The sequence below is a fragment of the Bubalus bubalis genome, chromosome 8 (genome assembly GCF_019923935.1).
Source record: "Bubalus bubalis isolate 160015118507 breed Murrah chromosome 8, NDDB_SH_1, whole genome shotgun sequence".
NCBI lineage: Eukaryota > Metazoa > Chordata > Mammalia > Artiodactyla > Bovidae > Bubalus > Bubalus bubalis.
This window is the reverse complement of record NC_059164.1, coordinates 63,286,749-63,305,803: the sequence shown is the minus strand read 5'-3', so window position 1 is coordinate 63,305,803 and position 19,055 is coordinate 63,286,749. Positions and strand designations below refer to the sequence as shown.

Here is a 19,055-nt window from a genome sequence, read left to right as displayed (position 1 = left end):
ATTCAGTTATATATATATGTGTATATATATCTCTTCATATTCTTTTCCATTGTGGTTATCACAGGATATTGAATATAGTTCTCTATGCTGTAGAGTAGGACCTTGTTTATCCATTTTGTATATAATCATTTGCATCTGCTAGTCCTAAACTCCCAATTCATCCCTTCCCCATCCCTCCTCCCCCTTGGCAACCACAAATCTGTTCTCTATGTATATGGGTCTGTTTGTTTTATAAATAAGTTCATTTCTGTTGTATTTTAGATTCCATATAAATGATAATCATATGATATTTGTCTTTCTCCTTCGACTTACTTCACTTAGGATGGTGATATCTAGGTCCATTCATATTGCTGCAAATGGCATTATTTCATTCTTTTTTTATGGCTGAGTAGTATTCCACTGGGCTTCCTAGGTGGCTGGCGCTCGGTGTAAAGAACCTACCAATGTCTCCTGCACTGGCAGGAGACATAAGAGACATGGATTCGATCCCTCAGTCAGGAAGATCCCCTGGAGAAGGGCATGACAACCCACTTCGGTATTCTTGCCTGGAGAATCCCATGGACAGAAGAGCCTGGTGCCCCACAGTCCATAGGGTCGCAAAGAGCCAGACATGACTGAAGCTACTTGGCACAGCACAGCACAGTATTCCACTATGTATATTTACCCCATCTTCTTTATCCATTCATCTGTCAATGGATATTTAGGTTGCTTCCATATCTTAGCTATTGTGAATAGTAGCACCAGGTTCTTAATGACATATGTATCTCTATTCATGATTGAAATTACTAGGATAGTACCTCTCTCAGAGGATTATTATGAGGGTAATGAGCTAGTATTAATATATGTAAGCTACTTAGACCATTGCCTGGCACATAATAAGCTCTCAATAATAAAGTGTGTAGAATTCCTTCTTTTCAGTATATAGAAAAAAGTCAATGTACCCTACTAATCTGGGGATTTAAAACAACCCAAAATATTAGTTTCCTAGGATTGCCATAACAAAGTACCACAAATTGACTGGCATAAAACAACAAAAATTTATTCTGTCACAGTCTGGAGTCTAGAAGTCCAAAATCAAGGTGTCTGCAGGACCATGCTATCTCTGAAGCCTCTAGGATCCTTCTTTGCCTCTTTCAGTTTCTGATAATTCTTTGGCTTGTGAATTATCACTCCAATCCGTGCCTCTGTGGTCACATGATCATCTTCTTGCTTGTCCTTGTATCTTCATGTGACATTCTCCTCCCCATCCTTTCCTTGTTTTCTCTTCTTATAAGGATACTAATTGAGTCCTGCTGCTGCTGCTGCTAAGTCGCTTCAGTCGTGTCCAACTCTGTGCAACCCCATAGATGGCAGCCCATCAGGCTGTGCCATCCCTGGGATTCTCCAGGCAAGAACACTGGAGTGGGTTGCCATTTCCTTCTCCAATTGAGTCCTACCACATACTTAATCAAGGGTGACCTCATTGTAACTTGGGTTCATCTGTAAAGATCTTATTTCCAAATAAAATCAGTTACTAGGGGTTAGGACTTCAACATATCTTTTTGAGGGACATAGTTCAACCCATAATACCTATCTTATCATTCTCCCCTTTTGTACCTGAGACTAGATATTATAAATCAGAGTACTCTGTCTAGTGAGGCCTTGGAATAATTTTTAATGCAGTGTTTTGACAGCCAAAATCAGGTGTAGAGTTGACACTCTATGATGAAATCAGTTTACAACCTGATACTAGTCCTTTATTAAAAGGGCTTACTTTGTGCTGAATTATGGCTACTGATAACAAATCAAGGCTTAAGAAAAGTGTAGTACATTAGTATATTTGAATATTGGTGATGTAAAGCTATTTAGTTCACTTTAATTATATATTCTGTTGGCAGATTGGTCTTTGTATATGAAACAAAACTGGATTCTTTTAATTTTTAGACTTTTTTTATTGTCTTATTTCTTTTCAAAAAAATTTATTTATTTTAATTGGAGGTTAATTACTTTATAATATTGTAGTGGTTTTTGCCATACATTGACATGAATCAGCCATGGAAGTACATGTGTCCCCCATCCTGAACCCCACCCCACTCCCACCTGTCTCCCCATCCCATCCCTCAGGGTCATCCCAGTGCACCAGCCCTGAGCACCCTGCCTCATGCATCGAACCTGGACTGGCGATCTGTTTCACATATGATAATATACATGTTTCAATGCTATTCTCTCAGATCATCCCACACTCGCCTTCTCCCACAGAGTCCAATGGACTGTTCTATACATCTGTGTCTCTTTTGCTGTCTTGTATATAGGGTTATCATTACCATCTTTCTAAATTCCATATATATGTGCGTTAGTATACTGTATTGATGTTTTTCTCTCTGACTTACTTCACTCTGTATAATAGGCTCCAGTTTCATCCACCTCATTAGAACTGATTCAAATGTATTCTTTTTAATGGCTGAGTAATACTCCGTGTGTATATGTACCACAGCTTTCTTATCCATTCGTCTGCTGATGGACATCTAGGTTGCTTCCATGTCCTGGCTATTATAAACAGTGCTGCAATGAACATTGGGGTACATGTGTCTCTTTCAATTCTGGTTTCCTCAGTGTGTATGCCCAACAGTGGGATTGCTGGGTCATATGGCAGTTCTATTTCCAGTTTTTTAAGGAATCTCCACACTGTTCTCCATAGTGGCTGTACTAGTTTGCATTCCCATCAACAGTGTAAGAGTGTTCCCTTTTCTCCACACCCTCTCCAGAATTTATTGTTTGTTGATTTTTGGATAGCAGCCATTCTGACTGGTGTGAGATGGTACCTCATTATGGTTTTGATTTGCATTTCTCTGATAATGAGTGATGTTGAGCATAATTTTTAGATTCTTCTTTTAGACATTAGAAATTCTATTTTCAAAAATTTTTGTGACTAATGTTTTTTCCTATATCTTTAAAAACACCTTTTTACAGATAAAATAATTGTGGGCAGCTTTATGGGCTACCTAAGAATCTTTAATCCTCATCCTGTAAAAACAGGAGATGGAGCTCAAGCTGAGGATTTGCTTCTAGAAGTGCATCTACGAGATCCAGTATTGCAAGTGGAAGTAGGAAAGTTTGTTTCGTAAGTACAGTCCACTAATTCGAGTGTTTTGTCTTACTACTTGGAGTATGTCAGTCCCTTATGTATCATTTTTGTGCATTCTTAAAAAAAAAGACTATGAATTAAATATATTTCCTATATATTGTCATGTACTGAACATTGTTTAATATGGAAACCTGTACATTTAGGACAGGAAAATTGAGGAGTCTTTTTTTTTAAGTGTAACAGACCTAAGATGCCTGATGTGTCAGAAGCTTAAAGGAAAGGAGATAAGCCTTTGGAAAATAGTCAAATAAAGAAACAGAAAGTATGTACTTACTTAAAGCACCAATTTTCTAGGTTATATAAATTTGTTTAAAAAAATTAGACATCATAGTAGCTATGTGATTTGGTGCATAACTTTGAGTCTTTAAAATGTATTACTTATTTGGTGTCGAGAGATCCTTAGTTTTTTAAAAGAAGTCAGCTCAACCCACAAAGGAAGTCTTTGATTCAAAGTACTTTATTTTTAAACCTATTTTAGAAGACCATTAATTATTTTGCATTTTGTGTAATATGTCTGTTTTTTATTTACTGATGATATTGGTGATTTTATCTTATTTTCATACATGAATTTTCTTAAAATTAAACCTGTATTTCTTAATCATTTATAAAAGTATCTACTATGAAATTTTATGTAGACAGAGGTGGTCTTGTTTTCCCTTCTCTTTTTGAGCTCTCTTTGCCTTCTTAAGTCAGGGAGTGCCCTGAGCTCTGGACTTTGGCTCACTCCCAATTGGTCATCATAATTTATTGGCCCCAGGTTGTACTTGTTCAGGGTCCTGATTCCTACTAGAAAAACCTGAACAACTGCTCCTGAGCATTATTAACTTTTCTAGTAATATGTTTCATTCTAATGGGAAGCTGCTTCATGGATGCTCTAGGCTGGGACATGAGATGGAACCTTTATGCACTGTGACAGACTGAATCAGGAGTTTATTACTGACATGGCTGGTAAATATCTACTCCATCTAAAAGCAGATAATGATTAGGTGCCCATTGTGAACCTAGTACATATAAACATGATGGATTTATAAAGTAAGCAGACAAAGAAATTCTTGTCTCTAAAAAGCGTTTTTACCTTTTCATGTTTTAAAAAAGTGGAATCCTGTCAGAATCATTCTATATAGTAATATGGTTTTCATCTATGTGATCATTTTTTAGAAGGGAGGAGGGTAACATTGATGAGTGGATACTGTTCTACTATTTACTGACTAGTACTGTCTCATTAATCTGATCTATAAGATGTGACCTGCATTTAGAGATAAGGTAGCTAGTTAGAGCTCAGAGCCTTCGGTCACACAGCCAGGATTCCGACCCAAGTCTGTCTAACTCTGTTCTTTACTGTTTTTCCATGACATCATGTTCTTTTCCTGTGCATGAGGAAAAGTTGAGTGTTCAGGGTACATATAAAGATTTTTGAAGACAATCTTGATTATATGATAGTTGTGTATTTACAGGTATTATCTAATATAGTTCTTATTTTATGAATGAGAAACTGACACTCTAAAAGATTAAATGATCACGGAAATACCAAAGTGCAGAGTCAAGACCCCAATCCAAGTCTTCAGACTTCAATTATAGTCCTTTTAGTTTAGAACAGAGTCTGTTTCAGAGGTCAGACATCGGAGGCCTGCTTGCAGATTAGTTTTACATTTAAAAGAATTGCCAATGTTTAAGAATGAGGAATTTTCACACAAAATCCCTGCCTTTGGCTTTTCCTTAAAAAAATGTGGAGATCTGGCCACAAGCCCAGAACTGAGTAGCTGCTTGCTATCTCCTTTAGACTGGCCCTAGTCTCCAGTTGATCACAGCCATTTACTCCCTTTACTCACTTACATCCTCTGACTTGACTCTTGAAGACTTTGAATTTAGGATTTCTAGACTGACTGTGCCATGTCCCTGGAAGCCACTTGATAGGGGCTGGGAAGTGTAGCGGTGACACTTGAGACCTGCAGGGGAAGAGCAGTTGGCCAGGGACGATGGTCAGGCTCTCTCGCCCTCTCCTTCTCTCTCAGGACCGCTGAGGTCATTTGTGGTGCTAAGCATGCGCATCGTGGTGTGGTCTATATAAGCACCACCTGAAAAGCTCCTACAGCTGTCAAGTTGAGTCCGGTCCCGTGGAGTTGAGTTTTGTAGTTATCATTACTGCTGTGTCAGAGATTAAAGCATGTCTGCCTTGCCCCAGTAAATAAAGAATATCTGTAGTTTCTACAGCTCCTTGCATCTTCTTCCAGCTTCCCTGCTGGCATCTTGCCTATCCTGAGTTCAGTGAACAATGAGATAACAGGAAGACAAGGCCAAACCAAAATATTTTCAATACCTTTAGTAAAATTTCAGACATGGATGTGATATATGCCATTTTCCAGTGATGATTAGCTTTCTCTGGTGTTTTATAGTTTACTTTCACATGATTTTTATTTCATTTAATTGAAAGCTCTTATTTTCCAAAAGGAGAAACAGGCTTAGAGAGTGTAAGTTTCTTGCCCAAGGTCATAGGTTAATTAGCCTGCAAGCCAGGACCAAAGCTTGGGTCACTCTCTCTCTCTCTCTCTTTTTTTTTGCAACCAGGGATCTAACCTGGGCCGTCCACAGTGCAAGTGTGGCGTCTTAACCACTGGACTGCCAGGGAAGTCCCATGGCTTTATTGTGGGAGAGCACTCATTAAGGGGCCTCTGATATGGCTCTTTCTGGGAGACTCCTTTGGCTTCAATCTGAAGGCAACTCCTTGAGGCAGAGTTCTTGGGCCTCTGGGATTGTCAAACTGGCTGTTTTGTTGTTAAATTTATTTTTCGGTTTTGAGTGTTATCCAGTGAATTATTTAGTTTACTTATGATAGGTTATGATTATAATCTCTTTTTAAAATCATTTTGTCATTTTTTTGGGGTTACATCTGAAGCTAGTATTTAAACTTTTAAAACTTGCACCATTTTTCAGAGGTACTGAGATGCTTCATTTGGCTGTGTTGCATTCGAGAAAACTGTGTGTCTACTCTGTCTCAGGTAAGAAACATTTTCTTTTTTTAATGTAGACTTTTTAGTAAAATATGGACTTCTTAATATTATGTAAGAATAGTTGTATCGACTTGGTTAAAAGTTTTCTTATCTTGGTTAGCGTTTTCCTGTCGTTCACTTATTCTTTCTGTTGCAAAGACTATTACATTTTCTTGGTCTGCTATTTCCCTGCATACTTATATTTCTATCACTGTAGAGGGTTCCTTGAAATCTCCTTTATCTGAGGAATTGTGTCCAGGATTGCCTATGATTAAGAGAGGCCAATTCTGGGTACTTAGGACACTTGCGTCTTAAGAAATGTTCAATAGCAACAACAGAATTCATTAAATGCTGAGTCATGGTGGCTTAAAGTGCGTTTCTTTGGTGAACCTCAAGTATTTTTTCTTTACAGTTCCAATTTCTTGGTTTTTGGTTGTCTTCATTTAACCAGACTTCAAGGCATGTATTTGAGGCTTACTCAGGTTTCATTCCCTGACGTGGTCCTGTGGGTACAAGTATGAAAGTTAATTGTAGTCTGGTCAGCATTTTGGCCCTTATTAAAAATGTAACTTATGAACTTGTTTCAGTTATTAGATAAGTTTTAGTTCAAGTTGAGGGAGTTATTTTTATGATGTCAACATTGGAGGATTTTTTCAATGGATATAGTAAAGCTAACTATCTGTGGACCTATTGCTTATTCAAAAGATACACTCCTTTGGAATTTGCTGTAAATATTAGCTTCTAGGTCTTGATTTCTCACACTCAGTCTCTTGATTTAGGCTTTCTTTGTGGAGTAGGCTTTTAATTGGAGTAATGATTCTTATTTATCACCAAGATAGATATTCTTTTTTGGTTTGAAGAGCTGTTAGATTTTGAAGGCAGGCTTGGTGTGTATTGTGTGGTAGGCATACTTGTTGAATGAATGAATGAACTTATATTTCTAGGTAGTGCTGAGGCAATTGGTAGTAGCTATTTATTACTCTCTATGTGTTACTTTCTTCTTATTTTCCTTCTCTGTTGCCACTATCATTTTCTTTTCCATTCTTTTTTGTATCAGAGACCCAGTAAAGTAATCTTACTGTCATTGTTAAACACTCTCATTGTTTGGTGGTAAAATATGTTGCTCCGCTTATGCTGTTAAAGTGCTGCACTCAATATACCAGCAAATTTGGAAAACTCAGCAGTGGCCACAGGACTGGAAAAGGTCTGTTTTCATTCCAATCCCAAAGAAAGGTAATGCCAAGGAATGCTCAAACTACTGCACAATTGCACTCATCTCACATGCTAGCAAAGTAATGCTCAACATTCTCCAAGCCAGGCTTAAACAGTACTTGAACCGTGAACTTCCAGATGTTCAAGCTGGATTTAGAAAAGGCAGAGGAACCAGAGATCAAATTGCCAACATCCGTTGGATCATTGAAAAAGCAAGAGTTCCAGAAGAACATCTACTTCAGCTTTATTGACTACTCCAAAGCCTTTGATTGTGTGGATCACAACAAACTGTGGAAAATTCTAAGAGAGATGGGAATACCAGACCGCCGGACCTACCTCCTGAAAAATCTGTATGCAGGTGAAGAAGCAACAATTAGAAATGGACATGGAACAACAGATTGGTTCTAAATTGGGAAAGGAATACATCAAGGCTGTATATTGTCACCCTTATTTAACTTATATGCAGAGTACCTCATGAGAAATGCTGAGCTGGATGAAGCACAAGCTGGAATCAAGATTGCTGGGAGAAATATCAATAACCTCAGATATGCAGATGACACCACCCTTATGGCAGAAAGCAAAGAAGAACTAAAGAGTCTCTTGATCAAAGTGAAAGAGGAGAGTGAAAAAGCTGGCTTAAAGCTCAACATTCAAAAAACGAAGATCATGGCATCTGGTCACATCACTTTATGGCAAATAGATGGGGAAACAATGGAAACAGTGAGAGACTTTATTTTTCTGGGCTCCAAAATCACTGCAGATGGTGACTTCAGCCATGAAATTAAAAGATGCTTGCTCCTTGGAAGAAAAACTATGACCACCCTAGACAGCATATTAAAAAGCAGAGACATTACTTTGCCCACAAAGGTCCATCTAGTCAAGGCTACGGTTTTTCCAGTGGTCATATATGGATGTGAGAGTTGGACTATAAAGAAAGCTGCGCACCAAAGAATTGATGCTTTTGAACTGTGGTGTTGGAGAAGACTCTTGAGAGTCCCTTGGACTGCAAGGAGGTCCAACCAGTCCAACCTAAAGGAGATCAGTCCTGAATATTCATTGGAAGGACTGATGCTAAAGCTGAAACTCCAGTACTTTGGCCACCTGATGCGAATAACTGACTTATTTGTAAAGACCCTGATGCTGGGAACGATTGAGGGCAGGAGGAGAAGGGAACGACAGAGGATGAAATGGTTGGATGGCATCACCAACTCTATGGACATGAGTTTGAGTAAGCTCCGGTTAGTTGGTGATGGACAGGGAAGCCTGGCATGCTGCAGTCCATGGGGTCACAAAGAGTTGGACATGACTGAGGGACTGAACTGAACTAATGTTACTCCTTCTAGTGGTAGGACAAATATTTAGTGTTCCAGAATAAATGGAGAAGGTATGATATAGGCTGGGCTTTCCATGTGGCAGAGTGGTAAAGAATCTGCCAGCCAATGCAGGAGACGCAGGAGACTAGGGTTTGATTGGGAAGATCCTCTGGAGGAGGAAATGCCAACTGACTTCGGTATTCTTTCCTGGAGAATCCCATGGACAGAGGAGCCTGGCAGGCCACAGTCCAGGGGATGGCAAAGAGCTGGATATGACTGAGCATGCATGATAGAGGCTACTTTATTGTAGGAATCTAGCTGTTCCTCTCCCATCATAAGCCTATTAACTTTGAGTGACATTTTATTAACAGGTATGGAGGAGGATAACTTGCCACAGTCACTCTTGAATACTGCTTGGGGTACTGGTCCTTTCTAGAGGCTCTATGGGGGCTCTAAGAGGGCAGTAGAAGGACAGATCCTAAAAATTAGAAACGAGGTTAGATTCTTGGCCTTCCCTTGGCCCATTTGAATAATGGCTCAGAAAGCCAGAAGTCTCTAAACTTTATTGGGGTGTATGACATAGACTAAGGATGAAATGTGTGTTTATCAAAAAAGCCTAGTGAAAGAAACTGGCATGTTTGATCACAGCTTTTTAATAGGACATTGGTATCCATAAGGGCTTCCCTGATAGCTCAGTTGATAAAGAATCCACCTGCAATGCAGGAGATCCCAGTTCAATTCCTAGATCGGGAAGATCCTCTAGAGAAGGGATAGGCAATCCACTACAGTATTCTTGGGCTTCCTTTGGGCTCAGCTGGTAAAGAATCCATCTGCAGTGTGGGAGACCTCAGTTCCATCCCTGGCTTGGGAAGAACCCCTGGAGAAGGAAAAGGCTACCCGCTCTAGTATTCTTGCTTTGAGAATTCCATGGACTGTATACACTCCTTGGGGTTGAAAAGAGTCGGACATGACTGAACAAGTTTCACGTATTCATAAACATATTCCTTCAAATTTGTGTTGAAAATGAAAGTTACTTGTCATGGGAATGGAAATTTTATTGCTCTTTTTATTCTTTGTACTCATTTACAAGCCTTGTATTCTCTGGGGATGAGGAGTTGTCCAAACTACATTCCCTTACACATCACTTCATTTCCTTTCTCAGTCTCTCATTTCTTCAGCCTCCTGTGATACTCGTAGGCTGACAATTTGTATATTTTTTCTGGCTTGGCTTAAATTGAGAAGCAGGGAAGTTAATGTTTTTGTTCTCTTGAATATATTTCTTGAGGTATCAGACCGAACTTTTACCTGGCTTTTACTATAACAGGGGAAGCATAGACACTTTCTAGTTGAAGTGAAATCACCGGTGTCAGCAGATGAACGTGTCAGCTGAACTTGACGTCCTTAACCCCAACTGCCCTCTCCCCAAATGTTTTTTGTTTTCCTTTGTGTGCTTTTTGTTGTTCAGTCGCCAAGTTGGTGAAGAATCTGCCTGCAATGCAGGAGACCCGGGTTCGATCCCTGGGTCTGGAAGATCCCCTCGAGAAGGGAATGGCAACCCACTCCAGTACTCCTGCCTGGAGAATTCCATGGACAGAGGAGCCTGGGGGGCTACAGTCCATAGGATCACAAAGATTCAGACACTTTCACTTTTTCACTTTTTGTGTTCTATGTGCTCCTAGAAGATATTTGAGGCAAATTAGAGGAGAACTCCTGGATACAGCAAATGACTCTTAATAATCAGAGGCTATTGTGCTGACTTCTTTCTTTCTTTGGTCATTGAATGCTGGTTTAATATGGAGAAACAGCAGGGTCTTGCTGACCTGAACTTAGCCCATCTTATCATACTCTGGTAAAGGAAAAACATCACATGGCATCTGATTCTTTCCTGATGGTCCTCAGTTTCTGAGTAAATGGTTACAGATGTGTGAGCTTAAGCTATACTGATTATGTTCTTTTAAATATTCTCTTCTAAAAATTGTGTATTTCCTAAGCATTTGACATATTTCTAGAATTTTAACATTTGCCATGAGAGGGCAAAAATGTCTCTTTACTTTTGATAGGGTTACATAATCTAATTTGATTATTTAATACAATGAACCTTTTACTCTGTAATGGCTTTTATTAATATTTTATTTAACATTGTTAGAGTTCTCAGCAGTTATGTATATAAAATTGGGCCAAAACCTGTTTTCAAGGTGACCTTTGATTGTCCAGAGAGGTTTTTTTTTTAATTAGCTCTTGTTTAAATAAGGCCAGGGGCAAAAATGTTCTAATATCCATTTACTTTCTAATCGATGAACTTTATATGAACTTTAGTTATATGTAGACTATTATTATGGGTTTCCCTGGTGGCTCAGATGATAAAGCGTCTGCCTGCAGTGTGGGAGACCCGGGCTGATATACTTTTATTGTATTCAATCTGTATATCCAAGGACAAAACTTATGTAAGTAATTTTAATCTTATGTCACTGATGCTTCTCTAGAAAAAATGATCAGGATTTTTAGATTTTCAGGTACTACCTTTCTTCCAAGTTATTATTGAAGGAAGATAAATTGTTTTGTTCTTCCTAGTTGCACTATCATATTTTCAAGTGCAGTTACCTGAAATTTAAAAACTTAGCAATGCATTTGGAGCTTTTCCAGTACATAAATCCTAGTGTGATTTCATGCAAGTTTGTTTAAATATTGACTGCTGCCCCTTGTGTTCACTGATGTTTCGGTTAGCAGGTATGCGTGATATATTCCTTTCTTGGAGGGGTCCCTCTCATTTTAGGTGCAGAATGAAATTTGGAATTTCTGTAAGGACGAACCAGAAGTTTCTTGGAATGTTTTTCTGGTTTCTTAGAGGCTAGAACTGTCCTTAGGTCAATGCTATGAGTTATGTTTTTAGAGTTTTTGGTTTTTGCCCTTGTGGCTGGTATGGTAGTGATTACCACCAGTTTCCGTGGACTTTACTGACTTTATTGCCATTTAGGTTCCAGAAAGCTTTCATCTCCCATCAGGTTTAGCTGGCAAATTTGTCTTTTTTTTTTTTTTTTTTTAATTCTACTGATGTGTGTTCTGTTCTTAGCATTTTCAGGGGCATAGATCTGTGTAGAAAATGTTTCCCTCCAAGAAATCCTTGCCTGTTAGTTTTTTCTCTTTCAACCCTTCACCTTCCAAATGAGGAAGAACAGGCCAGGAAGAGAAAGGTAGGGGGTAGAAATTATGTGTGTGTGTGTGTGTGTATATATATGTATACACACACACACACATGAAAGTGAAAAAGTGAAATTCAGCGTTAGTCACTCAGTCCTGTCTGACACTTTGTGACCCCAAGGACTGTGGCCCACCAGGCTCCTCTGTCCATGGAATTCTCCAGGGAAGAATACGAGAGTGGGTTGCCATTTCCTTCTCCAGGAAATTTTCCTGGCCCGGGGATTGAACCCAGGTCTCTTACATTGCAGGTGCATTCTTTACCGTCTCAGCCCTTAGGGAAACCCTATGTATATATATATGTGTGTGTGTGTGTATGTATGTATAGTTGATTTATAATATTATGTTAATGTCTACTGTACAGCAAGGTGATTCATTTATATATATATATATACACACATTACTTTTTAATATTTTTGTCCATTATGGTTTATCAGAGGATATTGAATAGAGTTCCCTGTGCTATACAGTAGGATCTTGTTTATCCATTCTATATTTAATAGTTTGCATTTGCTAACCCTAAACTCCCAGTCTGTCCCTCCTCAGGAAATTTTTTTTTTGAAGTTGTCATTGGCTTACTAGGTTCCCTGAAAGTCGTTAAATGGTGGACAGCCAGGTGCCAGGATATACAGTGCTGGCTCAGAAGACCTGATTTGAGTACTGTGTCCTTTATCAGCTATGTGCTTTGGGGGAAATTTATTAATTTTTTTGTTTAAACTTGAGGTGCCTCAGTTCTAAAATGGAAGTAGAAATACTCCTGTTCTTGCAACCTCAGTGAACATTGGTAAATCCTTCTGGACAAAAACAAAACAAAACAAAACACAAATGCTCACATATAAATCTGTATGCACATACATACAGACTGACATATATATTTAGATTGTTTTAGTTATCTAATGCTATTGAGTTTGGAACTATTTCATTTTCTTTGTGATATTTAAAATTTTTTCTTTAACTTTTGCATTTTTGACTGAATGACAAAGATGCTTCTTAATGGAATATGTTACATTTAGAATAATTTTTCTTTCCAATACAGTTTCTTTTTTTTTATTTTTTATTTTTTTTAATTTTATTTTATTTTAAACTTTACATAATTGTATTAGTTCTGCCAAATATCAAAATGAATCCGCCACAGGTATACATGTGTTCCCCATCCTGAACCCTCCTCCCTCCTCCCTCCCCATTCCATCCCTCTGGGTCGTCCCAGTGCACCAGCCCCAAGCATCCAGTATCGTGCATCGAACCTGGACTGGCAACTCGTTTCATACATGATATTTTACATGTTTCAATGCCATTCTCCCAAATCTTCCCACCCTCTCCCTCTCTCACAGAGTCCATAAGACTGTTCTATACATCAGTGTCTCTTTTGCTGTCTCGTACACAGGGTTATTGTTACCATCTTTCTAAATTCCATATATATGCGTTAGTATACTGTTCAATACAGTTTCTAATCATAATGTTCTTGCCTGATCACTAGGATATAGCTCTAATTGTATATACTCTAGGAAGCCTGACAACTAGAGAGTAAAATGCAGATAAAGTATCTTTTCCCATTTGGAATGAACCAGATAGTAATTATAGCATATATGATCTATTAAATGCAATGAAAGTTTTTTTTTTTAATTTTGAAGGATATTTTTCTTGTTTGTTGTTGTTCAGTCAGTAAGTTGCATCCAACTCTTTGCAGCCCCGTGGACTGCAGAATACTAGGCTCCTCTGTCCTCCACTGTCTCCAGGACTTTGCTCAAATTCATGTCCATTGAATCTATGATGCTGTCTACCCATCTCATCCTCTGCCGCCCTTTTCTCCATTTGCTTTCAACCTTTCCTAGCCTCGGTGTCTTTTCTAGTGAGTTGGCTCTTTGCATCAGGTGGCCAAAGTATTGGAGTGTCAGCTTCAATGTCAGTCTTTCCAATCAGTATTCGGGACTGATTTCCTAGAGAATCCCATGGATGGAGGATCCTGGTGGGCTGCAGTCCGTGGGGTTGCAGGGAGTCGAACACAACTGAAAGACTTCACTTTCACTTTTCACTTTCATGCATTGGAGAAGGAAATGGCAGCCTACTCCAGTGCTCTTGCCTGGAGAATCCCAGGGACGGGGGAGCCTGGTGGGCTGCCGTCTCTGGGGTCACACAGAGTTGGATACGACTGAAGTGACTTAGCAGCAGCAGCAGCAGCAGGATAGACTGGTTTGATCTCCTTGCAGTCCAAGGGAATCTCAAGAGTCTTCTCCAGCGCCACAGTTTGCATAATCAATTCTTCCACGCTCAGTCTTCTTTATGGTCCAACTCTCACATCCATACGTGACTACTGGAAAAACCATAGCTTTGACTATAGTGACCTTTGTTGGCAAAGTGATGTCTTTGCTTTTTAATACGCTGTCTAGGTTTGTCATAGTTTTTCTTCCAAGGAGCAAGCATCTTTTAATTTCATAGTTGCAGTCTCTGTCCACAGTGATTTTGGAGCCCAAGAAAATGAAATGTCACTGCTTCCACTTTTTCTCCTCCTATGTGCCATGAAGTGATGGGACTGGATACCTTGATTTTAGTTTTTTGAGTGTTGTTTTAAGCCAACATTTTCACTCTCCTCTTTCACCCTCATCTAGAAGCTTTCAGTTCTTCTTCACTTTCTGCCTTTAGAGTGGTATCATCTGCATATCTGAGGTTGATATTTCTCCTAGCAGTCTTGATTCCAGCTTGTGATTCATCCAGCGTGGCATTTCCCATGATGTACTCTGTATATATGTCAAATAATCAGAATGACAATATACAGCCTTGTCGTACTCCTTTCCCAATTTTGAACCAGTCAGTTGTAGACTTCAAAGAAGACATTATCCTAGTTACTTGCTGAAGGATGTTTTAGATCTCTCTAGTAAATTAGAACATAATGTGTTAGGGGCTTGAATATTTTGAGAGTTGGCACAGAAAATTGAATTGCTTGATAGTGTGGGGAATTTTTTTCTTAGATACTTTGAGTCATGTCTTTTCTGTTTCATTGTTATAAGTGAAGGGAACTTAACCTAATTTATTTCAGAACTGAAACTGGAAGATTTTGTTGTTATTTAAATAGTTATACTATACTTAGACATAATGGAAATAGATAATAAAATGTCACCCAGGGTAGTATTTCATCTAATGGTGTAATCTAGCTGAGACTTAAATGGTTCTAAGTGTGCTGGCATTCTTTGTTATCAGATGCTAAGTGTCCATGATACATAATGCTTTAGTGCTTTGTCATTTTCAATTTCGCTGAAATTGAATGACTTGGAATTGGTACAGGTGATGAGATATTAATATTTTTTAATATAAACAAATACAAAGCAGTTGTTTTACTTTTTATTTTTAGGAACCTTGGGTAATGTGGAACATGGGAACCAGTATCAGATCAAGTTGATGTATGAACATAATCTTCAGAGAACAGCCTGCAATATGACTTATGGATCATTTGGTGGTGTGAAAGGTAATTTGTATTTAATCATGAGCATGCTGTTGTAAGGACCAGAATATTTGGCTATATAAAAATGGAGGATTATGTGGTTTGAATCTCAGAGTTAAACATATTTTATTGAAGCCTTTGTATTAAAATACTTGGGCAAAGTAATAAAAAAAGAAAACTCTAAGCATTGGATATATATGATTTTCATATGGCCTGCACTTTTATGTGGTCTACAGAAATATTTCTGAAACTGCCTTTTCTTTAAATTTTGTCTTTTATACATGAGTTGACTGAAGTTGAGCTTTTCTGTGGTGAACTGTGTGCCTGCCTCTCAGTGGAAGAAGGGGTTGATTTCTTCACTGATGGATGTCCCTGCTCTATTTGGTAGAGGCAGGATGAAGCTGTAGACCCCTGTCCCCACCTCACCCACCTCCAGGGCCACTGTGCAGGTTGTGTAAATTGTTTTTAAACCAGGGCATAAGGGGCTAGTGGAGACTGGAATGCAGACCTGATCCTGCTCATCTGGCCATGTGCGCTGGCCTGGAATAAATATCCCTAGAGAAAGGGAGCCTTTCCTAAATTTCACAGAGATATTACCTTTATCAAGTCTGGGCTCAGTGATGCTGTGTTCCTTCCACCCTGGGAGTATCTTTTTCTAATTAACACAAGGGCTACCACCCTAGTTCCACCCTGGCTTCTTGAGTTACCAGGGCTTGATGCTTGCTTCTCTACACTGTGATTGTTGGCATGGGAGGATTGTTTACAATTAAATTTCTCTCACTTCACCATGACAGGGTGAGAGAGGAGCTGCTGGTGCTGAAGTAAGTATAGGAAGCCAGCTGGTGACACTTGCCTGTGTGATTTTGTGTTTGTGTGTGTAGGGGGCTCCTGCTGAACATGTAACTAGGGATTTTATAATATAGCTCTCTTTAGGCTCAAATTTTTATGAGTTTATTGTTTAACTATTGTGTTAATGGGCTTCCTTGGTGGCTCAGATGGTAAAAAATTTGCCTGCAATTCGGTGGACCTGGCTTCGATCTCTGGGTTGTGAAGATCCCCTGAAGAAGGAAACGGTTACCCACTCCAGTATTCTGGCCTGGAGAATTCCATGGACAGAGTAGCCTGGTGGGCTACAGTCCATAGGGTTGCAAAGAGTCAGACATACTGAGAGACTTTGACTTTCATTGTGTTAATAAAAAATAGGTTACCTATGTTAGATTTTTGTTTAGTGACATGACAAAATATCTTTATTTTGGAAGTATCCTTCATTCATGTGAACTCACTTTGTTTTATATACAAAGGTAAAGGCAAGAATATTTTGGGTAGTGGGCTTCCCTGGTGGCTCAGATGGTAAAAGAATCTGCCTACAATGCAGGAGACCCCGGTTCAATCCCTGGGTTGGGAAGATCCCTGCAGAAGGGAATGGCAACCCACTGCAGTATTCTTGCCTGGGCAATCCCATGGATATAGGAGCCTGACATGCTGCAGTCTATGGGATCATAACGAGTCAGACACCACTAAGCTACTGACACTTTCACTTTCACACTTTCAATGTATAAATAAGCGTTTTGTGTAATTAAAGTGATATGAAACAAAACACATGGCTGTATTGCAGTATTGCTTAACTTTAGTAACAGGAATGTTTGAAGAATATGGGAGATGTCTAGAGTTAGGTAAAAAGAGGCCAGAAAAAGTGAAAATTTGATGAGAAGCTAACTTCTGTGAGGCATCCCCTTCCCAACTTCAGCTTTCCACTGTTCTTTAAAAAAAAATGTCTGACATGATCAGGGGACCAAGTCTCCCTTGTTTAATGAACTATTTTCAATGTTCTTTCTGCTACGAAACCCTGCAAAGAAAAATTACTAAATTCTGTACAGCTGCAGTCAAAAGATAGTATATGAGAAAAGAGTGCTTTGAGTAAATGAAAGTAAGTTTTTATTTTTTGGTAGCATGAAGACAATTATTTATTTAATTTTCAAAACTCTTAATTGAAGGATAATTGCTTTACAGTATGGTGTTGATTTCTACCAAACATCAGCATGAATCAGCCATAGGTTTACCCATAAGACAATTACTTATTTTTAAAAAGACAGTTCTTTGGATCACATGTCAATTGTTGTCCTGCATTGATTGCACTGTCCTGTTAGTTTTATTGCCAGACCAAGTTAACATAATTAAAGTAAAAAATTTTAAATAAATTCCTTGCTTCTGTGTGACATTTTTGCTAGATTCAGTGATGCACTTTCAAAGTAATTAGCGTTATTAGTTTTGAAAAGAATAGTTAAGTTTGTACTTATATATCTTCTCTTAGTTCTGAAATTCTGCCTTATATTTAAAAAGTCCCTTTTGAAAAAATAAGAGACAGTTATGACATTTCTTACTTTCCTATGGTTAAACAGAATATTTCCCCATTTGAAACAGAGATATCTTAGTAGCAGAAGCAATTATTCTGTTTCATGGGTTTGGAACACATAATATCTTTGAGATATCTTTGAAAAAGTAATGGAGTGGTGAATCAGTAAAAATGAGCCATTAGGGGTGAGTGGCAGGGGGATGGGGAGTTACTGCTAATGGCTACAAGGTTTCTTCTTTGGGGATGAGGAAAATGATCTCAAATTAAATCACAGTGACGGCTGCACAGCTCTATTAATACACTGAAAACTACTGAGCTGTATAATTTTAAGAGGTGGTAAGTAAATTGTATCTTAATTGTAAAACTGTTAAAAAAATTATCCGTGGGATAAAACTTGCTGCTAGAGAGGTGATAGCACACTCCGTGCATCTACTGATGTACAGAACTTGTGGCTTCAGAACTGTGAAAATGTTCCTGAATGCTGATAGGTGGTTTATGGGAATGTGTATTAGAAAATGATCCAAAATGTGAAAAAGTCTGATCAAGCTTCTATATAATTATTTCCTTCTTCTTTCTGTCCTCCCTCCCTTCTTTTTATTTATAAATGTATTTATTTATAATATAGAAAAATTAGAAGTGATCTAAATGAGTAGCGAAAAGCAAAGGAGAAAAGGAAAGATAAGCATCTGAATGCAGAGTTCCAAAGAATAGCAAAAAGAGATAAGAAAGCCTTCCTCAGCGATCAATGCAAAGAAATAGAGGAAAACAACAGAATGGGAAAGACGAGAGATCTCTTCAGGAAAATTAGAGATACCAAGGGAACATTTCATGCAAAGATGGGCTCGATAAAGGACAGAAATGGTATGAACCTAACAGAAGCAGGATATTAAGAAGAGGTGGCAAGAATACACAGAAGAACTGTACAAAAAAGATCTTCATGACCCAGATAATCATGGTGCTGTGATCATTCACCTAGAGCCAGACATCCTGGAATGTGAAGTCAAGTGGGCCTTAGAAAGCATCACTATGAACAAAGCTAATGGAGATGATGGAATTCCAGTTGAGCTATTTCAAATCCTAGAAGATGATGCTTTGAAAGTGGTGCACTCAATATGCCAGCAAATTTGGAAAACTCAGCAGTGGCCACAGGACTGGAAAAGGTCAGTTTTCATTCTAATCCCAAAGAAAGGCAATGCCAAAGAATGCTCAGACTACCACACAATTGCGCTCATCTCACATGCTAGTAAAGTAATGCTCAAAATTCTCCAAGCCAGGCTTCAGCAATACATGAACTGTGAACTTCCAGATATTCAAGCTGGTTTTAGAAAAGGCAGAGGAACCAGAGATCAAATTGCCGACATCTGCTGGATCATGGAAAAAGCAAGAGAGTTCCAGAAAAACATCTATTTCTGCTTTATTGACTATGCCAAAGCCT

General features: G+C 38.6%; 1 protein-coding gene across 3 annotated transcripts in view; it reads left to right on the top strand.

Moving 5' to 3' along the window:
- BBS9 (Bardet-Biedl syndrome 9) overlaps positions 1–19,055 on the top strand; it is a 474,928-nt gene that overhangs the window by 25,911 nt on the left and 429,962 nt on the right. For 2 of the 3 annotated variants that reach the window (XM_025291193.3, XM_025291190.3), the window contains exons 3-5: positions 2,950–3,100; positions 6,056–6,120; positions 15,178–15,291. In XM_025291193.3, the coding sequence (XP_025146978.3) occupies positions 2,950–3,100; positions 6,056–6,120; positions 15,178–15,291 (330 nt within the window). Of the gene's footprint in view, positions 1–2,949; positions 3,101–4,701; positions 5,593–6,055; positions 6,121–15,177; positions 15,292–19,055 lie in introns of those variants that run through there. The other variant, XM_044946679.2, reaches the window with a different exon arrangement.